Consider the following 12,117-nt stretch of genomic DNA (forward strand, 5'->3'; position numbering starts at 1 on the left):
TTGTAAAGGATCTCAGTTCAGCTCCCAGTACTCACTTACACCAAGCAGGTCAAAACCACTTATACCTCCAGCTCCAAGGGGTCAGCTACCTACTTCTGAACTTGCGCCTTCACAGCATACATTCACCTAGAGACAAATACACATTTTAAAAAGGACCAATTCTCATATCAAGAAAACATGGCTTTTGTCAATAATGTTACCACTATTTTTTTTTTTTGAATGGAAGAAATAAAGCATACTGTGATTGTGATTATCAAATACTTAATTCTGGCCTGTATAGCAATACCTAATAAAGTGACAGCTAAATTCATTCAAATACAACAAAAAAGGAGACTATATTCTAAGAAGAAATATTACTCAAAATGCAAATGTGATTAATATTTTAATAAGCATAATATATTCTTCATCATTTTTCACAAATTTGAGATTATTTTTAAAAATATGATTATGTTTCTACTTAAGTGATTTTCATATAAATTGAAATTTGTTCAACTATGGAAAGAGAGATTATATATATATTTTTTGTGACTTACAAAAAAAATGCTAGTCCTCCCCCCACCCATTCAGATGATTAAGCTTCCCACTATTTTTCTTGGTGGAAAGGCAACTAAAATACTTGAAACACATTACACTTTTCATTCTACACTACAAAACAAATAGGCAAACCAAACTCTAGAAACAGTATTAAAATTCTATTACAGATTTTCATTTAAAGCTAACAATAAGCATGTTAATTCTTATTACTTATCTAATAAAAATCTTTTAAAGACAATTGTTCCTATTCAATGGTACAAAAACTTTCTAACATTACCTTAAAATTTATTTGCAATTTTAGACGTGCAGGCTTAATTATGACTTTAAAAAAAACATAAAATTCTCCCAGATGTTAGAAAAATTATCATGCATGTTTTAAACTATGTCACAAAATAAGCTTATAGTCAGCCAAGCTCAATCTGAAAGCAATAAATACGAGCTTTATTTGCAAAACAAAAACAACCAGAGTTCTGGTTAAAATAAAACAAAAAAGGCCACCCTTGAATTTTTAATTTCAGAAAGAAAATTATCACTTCCCAGCTAAAAGGAGAAAGTCATACTAACTACAAATCAATAGACAGAAAGAAGGTCCTATTACTCAGATTCAGCTGCCCTCTTTCCTTCTGAGGTTCTGACCAGAAATCTTGGTACCCTGAAAGGACTAATGTCACAAAAGGCCTGCAAGTGTTAAAGAGACAAGCCTGGAGCTAGCAAGCCGACTCGCTCCTCAAAGGCCTTTGGCGCCAAGCCCGACAACCTTGAATTTCATCCCCAAGAACCGACGTGGGGGTGGGGAGAAACGACTCCCTCATGTGGTCCCGACATTCACATGTGTGTGTGTACACCACATTTGCACACACATACAAAACAAGCTTAAACATGTCTGTTATAAGTTCTCAGGTTCACATAAATACCTTGGCTAAGATTAAAATTCTCTTTTCTCACTACACTTGATATATGAAACAATCTACTTCAGAGTTCCAATTTCCCTATTAATTTAAGGCAGAAACATTCGCACAGAGGAAGAATATAGTAATTTGCAACCTTCTAAGGGATTTAGAAATGGCAACTGAGTTGTACTACTTTGTTATAGCTGTCTAGTTCCCATGGCAAATAAGGTAGCATTTAATTTATATAGCTTTGCATGTCTAGAAAGAAAACTGACTCAATTGGAAAACCATAGAACTTATTTTCACTAAAACTATTTACAACTTTTGATTTTACAAAAATTTACATGTCCACAATCATGGCAAATTAAAAACAAGCATAATGCCTTTTGTAGCTTAGACCTTTGACACTGTATAATACAAATACTGTGGAAATGTGACTAATGCTTTAGTTCTTTAGCCAAGCATAACAGGTGTAACTGAGAAGTCAGAATTCTTTGCAGCCTAGTTTTCTTCTTGATACTCATGTAATTGACTCAACATTACAGAGTGCTACAGTTTAATCTCAAGAAAGCGTCCTAAAAAAACCTACCTGTATGTTGTAAACTACTTTAACATTTAAACGTTTTATTTCTATCACAGGATCACTGGCTCTTTTCTCTGATGATTTTACCTTTTCACTTTTCATTTATTCATAAATGAGGATAATATGCTTCATAATCATAAGATCAATAGACATTTTCCCATAATTCTAAGATGTCACACAAAGTAAAGACGGTCACTACAGCTGCTTCCCTGTGCTGCAAGTCTTCACAGCTGTCTTCCTTACACTGTTAACAGGTGGCAAAAGAGGGGACTGAAGATCAAGTACTGGGTCACCGATGGTGCTTAGAGATGCAGAGAGGAGGGGAGCTAAGAATCAGTGTGAGTTTCAGAGTGCACTGACAGGTGGTGGTACACACCTTTAATCACAACACTCGGGAGGCAAAGGCAGGTGGGTCTCTGGGTTTGAGACCATCCTGGTGTACACAGCAAGGTCTAGGACAGACAGGGCTACACAGAGAAACCCTGTCTCGGAAAAACAAAACAAAAACCAAAAAAAGGAGAGAGGGAGGGAGGGAAGGAGAAAGAGAGAGAATCGATGACAAGAGGTGGTGACAACCTACCAAGTTCCACCACTCAAGCTTTAGTATCACACACTCAAATGTCATTCTCAGACTTTCAGGACTCTCACGATACTACAGAAGCCATTTCTGCTGTCCTATGCAAGTATGTCAAAATGGTGAAGAAAGAAAGGAAACAAAATGATCATGGAAATAAAGCAATTGGCTCATGACTATCCACTGAGCCAATTAAGTACATGTATCTAATTTGAGGAATACTTTAACCAGTAACAACTGCAGAGATTTTCTGAATCAATTAATATATATGTGCTTGGAATTCAGCAGAACTATTGCCCCATGAAGTCAATGGAGACCTGATTTTGATTCCTAAGTAGGACATACAACAATGAAATAAAGAAATCCCAGACAGAAATCACTTCTAGTAGACTTAGTGTATAGAGTTAAGGCTGAAAACAGTTGTTATAGCTAGAACAAGCACAGCCTGCCAGAACTCTCTTCTTTGTTGTGAATCTAGACGTTTGGCATGTAATTCTGGTATCTTGAATGTGCATTAACTGCAGTAGGTTATTATTTCACACCCAATGTTAAATAAAACCCACATACACAGTCATACATACAATTCTACTTCTTTCTTCCTCCCTAACCTCTTCACAGAGAGTCAAAGCTAAAAAAACAAGTGACCTGGATTGTAAACTCTACCATTTTCTATATTCTCTACTATGAGCACACACAACACCCCAACATTCCTGTGGGAAGATGGTATTGTTTGGTACCTTTCATAAGAACACTACTTAAATGGAGTAGAGCTAGTTCAGCTAAAGACTGTGATTGCTGCCATCAACTAAGCAACAGGAAATAAAATGAAAAATGACAGAAAATATCTGAGTAGCTAGTTATAAGTACATGTTTGTTTCTAGTAGTAATATACTAATGGCTACACCACATAAAATAATCTGCATAAGAAGCATATACATTCTCATATATGCATAAACTGTAACTAAAGCAGAGAAAGAAGCATTCCATAAAGAATATTTATCATTAATATCTTAACACACAAAATAATGTAGTCATAAAATAAGCAGAGTTTCACAGAAAAGGTAAAAAATGAAGAGCTCATGAACATTTTCAACTGTAGTAGAAAGAGTAAACAAGAACCATAATAAAATAGCTGGGAAAGTTAAGAGTATCTCCTAGGAAATCTAAAATTATAATGACCATGCATATGAACGACAGATGACAATTCTAGATGTTAACATAGGGGACTCTACTTCCTCAGCAATAAGCATCCCCGAAGTGTTCTAAATGGAGAGAAACTCATCAAATAATTACATAAAAGCTTCCGAGAACTCATGAACATATATTTCCCAAACTGGCAGTTTTACAAAAATAAGATCAGCTCTTCCCTAAAGTACATTTATCTACTTTTTGTTTTGTTAATCTAAGGGGTAAACATAAGATTTAAGAGCAAAATTTCAGAATCCCCAAAATAAAAAAAAAAAACAAGTTCCAGGAGTGAGGGCTGTATTTAGGTGGGAGGAGGAGGCACAATGTGAGTGCCAACAGGGCATGCAGTTCTTCAACACTTCGGAATTCTGAAGAAAAACTATTTTTGAATTTTCTACCAAGTCAAATTATCAATCAATAAAGACGGCTTAAGGCACATAAAACTTCAAAAACCACCTTTTCTAAAGATACCACAGAAGAGTTCATGCTTGCAAAAAAGAAAGTGAGCCAAGGAAGAAGAGATCAGGTATCTAAAAAAAGAAATGGATTTTTTTAGGAAGACAGCAATGAATAATGTTCCAGGACAAGAGCTATGTAAAAGTTTATGAAGACAGGGGAGGCAGAGCCAGGCGGATCTCTGTGAGTTCGAGGCCAGCCTGGGCTACCAAGTGAGTTCCAGGAAAGGCGCAAAGCTACACAGAGAAACCCTGTCTCGAAAAAACCAAAAAAAAAAAAAAAAGTTTATGAAGACAGAACTGGGGATGGCCAAGCAGAAGGTGCTAGACACCCAGCCTGAGGACCTGAGTTCAGTTTGAGAGCAACACGGTAGAGAAAACTGTCTCCTGACAGCGGTCCTTTGCTCTCTCCCCACACATGTGCACACATAAAGTAACACACTAACACAACTGTGTAGCTTATAAACAACCAAGGGCTCCAGAAGGATAGTTCTATAGGAAATAAAACAGAAATGATGTACTGATCTACTGATGTACCATCACTCTGGGAAAGCTGAGTTTCCATAATATAAAAATACATTTTCAAGTGAGGTAATAAAATATGTTTTGCTACAAACATTATTTTCATAGGTAGCACCTCAAAACTGACTGAATCTTAATAAAATGTTATCTCTATTAGGGAGAACTGTCCCAATATCAAAGAGTAATTAAGCACCTGGGAGGAAAGTCTCCCTGTATTCCCACCAGCACAAAAGGCCCCTTAAAGAAGTCAAAATGTCTGTGGCCTTTCTGACATTCTACTTGGATAAAAAATAGAATGAGGTGACATCTCTCTACATTTAACTTTTTAAACTACCCAACCATTTTGAAATTTTAAGAAGTTACATAAAGAATTTCCATTGAATATGATCAAGGTACACTGTATACATAAGAAATTGTCAAAGAATAAATAAATTTAACATATCCTAAAAATTCTGTGAAGAATTCAACAAAGGAAAATTCTCTAACCACCGACAAAAATATCTTAACATTAAACACAAGTTCTAATGGTCTAAGTTCAAAACCAAGTAAGTTTACAACACCAATGATGGTTGGAAGGATACATTGCAAAAGACAGAACCAGGAGGCACCAGACTAAGCTGATGTTCATTTCCTGTGTAGGCTTCATGAAACTGTAATAAACCTCAGTTACTAGGTACACAACGGTAGCAGCCACTGTGAAATCAACCAGCCACTGATACTCTGGAAAGTAATGCAATGCTGAAAAATAAAAGGCCAGAAAAGTTTCAGTTAATTGAAGCTCATGAGGCTCTATCCATATAACTTTAAGTATGCCACATTTTATTCTACTTGCACTCTTGAACTGTAAAATTTGCAAATATAAAAGTATAGGAGAGAGTCAAATTCTAGCATTTAACATTAAATTTTGATAGTTCATAAATTAAGTAAGGAAAACAACCCTGAACTGATTACTATAAATTATTTAAATTGCTGTTAAAACATGAATGCAAATATATTGGTGTTTTCTTAACTAGTCAGCTTATTTTTACAAAAATTATGTGACTAACTTTCTCTTGGTATATCTAACTATGTTAACTTTGACTTCAATGAATACAACTTGCTTTAAAATACAAAAGGTTTACATTCATTTCAGACTTAAACTTTGCTTTTAACCACTGACGGAGGACTAGTAATTTGTAAGCTACTGCACACAATAGTAAATGAACAAACACTCTTCTCATTCTCTCTTAGAAGAAAAACTGATACAATACTGATTTTACATAAAACCACAGCCCTTCAACAAGTAATTCCATCATTCAGGGCTTATATTAAAAATAAAATTCCCTGACAGTACATGCTCTATGCTCTATGTATGCTCTATGTATTTCATTTGATTTAAATTTTTTACAAAATATATAGTGTGTTTTATATCCTCCAGAGTGTGATAGTTATCAATTATGTACACAGGCAACCAAAGTAAAAGTGATATTCTTAGCCATATATTAACCAATATGATCATGTCTTTTATTCCTATTTAATAATATAACCATATATGTCTCTTCAATAGAAAACTGGGAGTCAAAAGAAGTCCACAGAGGGCAGAGAGCTCAGTTGTAAAGTGCTTGCTTGTATGAGGCACTTGGTTCAATAAGGAATACCAAAAAAAAGAAGAGGTTCAGACAAGCCTGTGTGCATATCCATACACATGTGCATGCATTCACAAAAGTATACACACATACACACACACACACACACACACACACACTCACACACACACACACACACACACACACACACACACACACACACGGAACATGTCACTGCTACTCTGGTTAACAAGAATGTTCTTGATATTAAATAGCCAGTTGTTAAACTAATACCATTTGTAAGTACTTCTCAAAACTATCTAAGTGAAATCATCAGTTAAGAAACTACATGCTAAAGCCACATCACCTAAGTGCACTGTTTAAGTTAAAATAGCAAGTTCTCATTGGTTAGTTGTCTAACATACAGAATATAATTACCCAGTTATTTAATGTTATAGAAATGAGTTTAGAAAACAAACAAAAAGATACCTACCCTAAGACCTCTGAGTATAACAATATTGACACAATGTTTGGCTAAGTAGCTGCTAACTTTTCAATAAATATTAGCTGATATCAGAAACAGCAACAATATACAGAAATTAGTGAGCACTTTTACACAAGTAAACACACATACAGAACTCATAAAAACAAATGTGACAACTGCTGATCAAAAAACAAGGTGTTTTGAAAGTTACATGAGAAAGCAAAAAGGAAAAGGATGGTTATCAGTCTTAAATGTTTAAGTGAGTTCATGAGATTGATTTACAAAGTTCTTTGTGGGTTATAGGTTTCCTCTATAGATACTTACAAATTTCATACAACTAATACTCAATCCTCAACTGATAAAGATTCTGATGTTATTTTATATTATAAAATAATTTTATATAAGATGCTTGATAAATCTGCTATGGTTTTGTTGACTTAGTCCTAAGAAGAATCAAATTATAAAATAATACTTTATGTATTATCTGAAGTATTATTTAAGCTAATGAAGCCATTTTAATATGACAAAATAAATCTCCAACCAAAACTAATCAGAAGAGATAGGGAAACACTATAAACTCAACAAAGGAAAATCCACCAAGAGGACGATGAAATTCTTAACATCTATGCCCCAAATCCAAGTTCATAAAAGAAACACTACCACAACTAAAATCACATTCTGACCCTCAAACAGTGATAGTGGGTAACTTCAATACCCCACTCTCGCCAACAGACAGGTCACCTAGATGAAAATTAATCAGAGAAATGCTAGAACTAACTAATGTTATAAATCAGTTGAACCTAACAGATATTTGCAGAATATTTCACCCAAACAGAAAAGATTATACCTTCTCAGCACCTCAAGGAACTTTCTCAAAAACTGACCACATACTGGTCACAAAAGAAGTTTCAACAGATACAAGAAAACTGAAATAATGCCCCACATCCTACCTGACCATCAGGATTAAAGCTGGATATCAACAATGGGAACAGCAGAAAGCTCACACGCAGAGAAAATGACCAACTCAGTATGGAATGAAAATGTGTTACAAGATAGAAATTAAAGAAATTAAAACATCTGAGAACTGAATGAAAATAAAAACACAACACACCCAAATCTCTGAGGAGACACCACGAGGGCAGTTCTAAGCAGAAAGTTCACGGAGCACAGATGCTAACATAAAAAGTTGGAGAGACCTCACACGAGCAACTCGAGAGCACACCTGCGAGTTCTAAACCATAAAGGAGAAATGACACTCCAAAAGAGTAGACAGAAAGAAACAACCAAAGGCAGGGCTGAAACCAATAAAACAGAAACAACCAACCAAAAGGAACCAATGAAACAAAGAGTTGGCTGTTTGAGAAAAATCAATAAGACTGTTTAATCCCTTAGTGAAATTAACTAAGGGGGAGAGAGAGTGAGTGAGAGAGAGAGAGAGAGAGAGAGAGAGAGAGAGAGAGAGAGAGAGAGAGAGAGAATATCCAAATTATCCAAAATCAGAGATGAAAGGGGGACAACACAACAGACATCTGGGAAATCCAGAGAATCATAAGAACAGGCTGTAAAAATCTGTACTTTATCAAACAGAAAAATCTTAAAAAAAAAAAAGATCCATTTCTTGATATATACAATCTAACAAAGTTAAATCAAGATCAGACAAACAATTTAAACATACCCACATAACCCCCAGTGAAATAGAAGCAGTAATTAAAAGTCTACCAACCAACAAAAGCCCAGGGCTAGATTAATTCTGCACAGTATACTATCAGACCTTCAAAGAATTAACATCAATACTCCTCAAATTATTCTCCAATATAGAAACTGAATGAACATAGATGAAAAAATACTCAATAAAATACTTGCAAACCGAATCAAAAAACACATCAAAAAGAGCATCCACTATGATCAAGTAGACTTCATCCCAGAAATGCAGGAATGGTTCAACATATGTAAACAGATAAATGTAATCCACCAAATAAGCGTCTTTAAGTACAAAAACCATATGATCATCTCATTAAATGCAGAGAAGGCCTTTGACAAAATCCAACACTCCTTCATTATAAAAGTCCTGGAGAGACTAGGGATCCAAAAGTCAAAACTCAACATAATAAAGACAATTTGCAGCAAGCCCACAGCTATCATCTACCTAACCTGAGAGAAACTCAGACTTTCCAATAAAACCAAGAAAAAGACAAAGGTGTCTACTCTCTTCATACGTATTCAATAGATAGTACTTAAAGTCTTACCTAGAGCACTAAGACAACCAAAGACCATCAATGGTATAAAAATAGAAAAAGAAGAAGTCAAAGTATCTTTATTGGCAGATGATACAATTATATACATAAATGACCCTAAAGACTCCACCAGGAAACTTCTATAGCTGATAACACTTTAAGCAAAATAGCAAGATATGAAACTAACAGAAATTAGTATACAAACGACAAACTGATTCAGAAAGAAATCAAGGAAACAATAGCTTTCACCTCAAAAAACAAAACAAAACACACACACTTAGGATAACTCTAACCAATAAGTGAAACACTTGTATAATAAATTAAGATATTGAAAAAAGAAATTGAAGAAGATCAGAAGATGGAAAGGTATCCCATACTCAACTGATTGGTAGGAACAGCGTGAAAGTGGCCATCCTACCAAAATTAATCTACAGATTCAATGCAATCCCCATCGAAATTCTAATGCAATTCTTCACAGAAATTGAAAAGAAAAAAAATTTAGTTTCATATGAAAACTAAAGAACTGCTACCAGCATACCCTATGTCAAGGTATACTACAGAGCTATAGTAATAAAAGCATCATGGTATCATTATAAAAATAGACATATTGATCAATGGAATCCAACTGAAGGCCACACAGAAGTCCACACACCTATGGACACCTGATTTTTGATACAATGATAAAAAAGACGGCATCTTCAACAAATGAGGGCTGGTCAAACTGGATGGCTGCCTATAAAAGAATGGAAATAGATCTCTAGTTATCACCTATAGAAGAATGGAAATAGATCTCTATTTATCACCTATAGAAGAATGGAAATAGATCTCTATTTATCACCCTGCACAAAACACAACTATAGCATAAGGCCAGGCACACTGAATCCAGTAGAAGAGAAAGTGGGGAATAGTTTTGAACTCCTTGACAAAGGAAAAGGCTTTCTGAACACAACTCTGATAGCACATTCAGAAAGAACAATTAATAAATGGGACTTCATGACACTGAAAAGTTTCTGTATGGCAAAGGACACCACCATTCAGACAAAGTGGCAGACTAGAGAATGGGAAAAGATTTTTACTAACTACACATCTGATAGAGGGCTAATATCCAAATTATATAAGAAAAAACACTAGACATCAAGAAACAATCCAATTTAAAAATGTGGTATAGATCTAAAACAGAGAATTCATAAAAGAAGAACCACAAAGAAATGTTCCACATCCTTAATCACCAGGGAAACGCAAATCAAAACTATTTGGAGATTTCATCTTATACCAGTAAGAATGCCCAAGATCAATAAAACAAGTAACAACTCATGCTGTCAAGAACATAGGGTAAGGGAACATCATCCATAGCTGCTGGAAGTGGAAACTTGTACAGATACTATGGAAATAAGTGTGGCAATTCTTCAGGAATCTAAGAATAGACTGACCTCAAGATCCAGTTATATCACTCTTAGGCATCTACCCAAAGAATTCTACATCTTATTACAAAGACACTTGCTCAACCATGTTCAGTGCTACTCTATTCACAATAGTCAAAAACAGGAAACAACCTAGATGCCTGATGAATGGGTAATGAAAATGTGGTATATTTCTTTCACAATGAAATAGTACTCAGCTGTTAAATTTATGAAATTTGCAGGTAATAGGAAAAACCATCTAGACAGAGGTAATCCTGACCCAGAAAGACAAATATGGTATTTGCTTATATGTGGATGTTAGCTTTTAAGCCTTCAATTGGCATGCTAGAATCCATAACCACAGAGATTACGTACAGAATAAGAAGCTAGCAGGGCAGGGAGGATCTCCCCAAGAAGCTGAAGTGAAATCTATGGCTATGAAGAGACAAGGGGAGGAGGATGGATTCAAGGGTTAAGGGGGATTTGGGGAGAGACACCTAACATAAGGACCAGTTGAGGGTTCATATTGATGCCCACAACTATAGAAGCTTCCTAACATGTATACATATATGAACGAAATATAATTGGTGTCACCAATATCAAGGTACCACCTAGACATCTTTTGCCACCAAATGAAAACTTCAGGAATGGGTTACACTTAGATGCGTTGCTGGTCAAAGAGCCCCATGGAAACCCCCAAACATCTCAGGCTGATTGCTCTCTACAAATTCACAGTAAGGCCTTATTGCTGAAGATAGTACTTGCATATCTCATTGAACACAGAAATGTCAAGCTGGTGCCTAACTAGAGCTTTCCTCTATTGACTAGTGTTCATGGTACTGGAAGGAACCCTGCACATTACCAGAGGAGAAAGGTAACTATCAACCCAACTACAAACCCTGTGGTCTATAATGATGACCTGCCTGCATGATTTGCTGATGCAATAATCGCACAAATGTTGTAGGAGTAACCAATCACTCTTTGATTGGATTAAGTCACACTCCAGCAGATGGAACCTATGCCTGACACTGCTCAGGTGGCTAAGAATCTAAGACTGGATAGGTCATGGGCCTAAGGAAAAATTAAATACTATTGTTCTGCTAAAGAAACATAACAATAAATAATTCTTAACAACATTCTGCTACAGATCATTGTCTTGATCGGCCATCATCAATCAGAGAAGCTTCCTCTTGTAGTAGATGGGAACAAATTAAAACAGAGACCCACAACTGATCAATGTGCAGAGTGAGAGACTTTAGAAGAGTCAGTCCTAAATAGGATGTCTATCAAATCTCCCTACCCTACAAGGTTCAGGAAGTCATGTGGAAGAGGAGGAGGAAAGACTGTAAGAGCCAGAGGTGATGGATGACTCCAAGGGAATAGTGTCTTTCAGATACAACAAGACTGACACTGATATACATATGAACTCACAAAGACTATGGCAACATGCACAGAACCTGGAAAGGATTAAGTCAGATGGGGTTCCAATGTTGAGAAAGGGTAGTGGACATGGGAATCCATCCCTAATGAAGAAGCTATCTCCAACTGACACTGGCTTGCAAAGGAAAAACTAGAGTCTCGTTGTGTGTATTAACCACACTTAAGGATAGGCCTCCTGCCAAGTGATAGGTGGCTAACACAAAACAAATTCAACAGTATTTGCAAACTTTTTGTCTCAGAGAGTTTTG

At 35.7% G+C, this 12,117-nt stretch overlaps 1 protein-coding gene across 7 annotated transcripts in view; it reads right to left on the reverse strand.

The window, feature by feature from the left end:
• LOC128106520 (transmembrane protein 161B) overlaps positions 1-12,117 on the reverse strand; it is an 83,783-nt gene that overhangs the window by 26,190 nt on the left and 45,476 nt on the right. For 5 of the 7 annotated variants that reach the window (XM_052732065.1, XM_052732068.1, XM_052732063.1 and 2 more), the window contains one exon: positions 5,328-5,484. In XM_052732065.1, the coding sequence (XP_052588025.1) occupies positions 5,328-5,484 (157 nt within the window). Of the gene's footprint in view, positions 1-5,327; positions 5,485-12,117 lie in introns of those variants that run through there. The other 2 variants (XM_052732070.1, XM_052732069.1) reach the window with 1 other exon arrangement.

Source organism: Peromyscus californicus, unplaced genomic scaffold (assembly GCF_007827085.1).
Source record: "Peromyscus californicus insignis strain IS unplaced genomic scaffold, ASM782708v3 Scaffold_9__1_contigs__length_137607984, whole genome shotgun sequence".
NCBI lineage: Eukaryota > Metazoa > Chordata > Mammalia > Rodentia > Cricetidae > Peromyscus > Peromyscus californicus.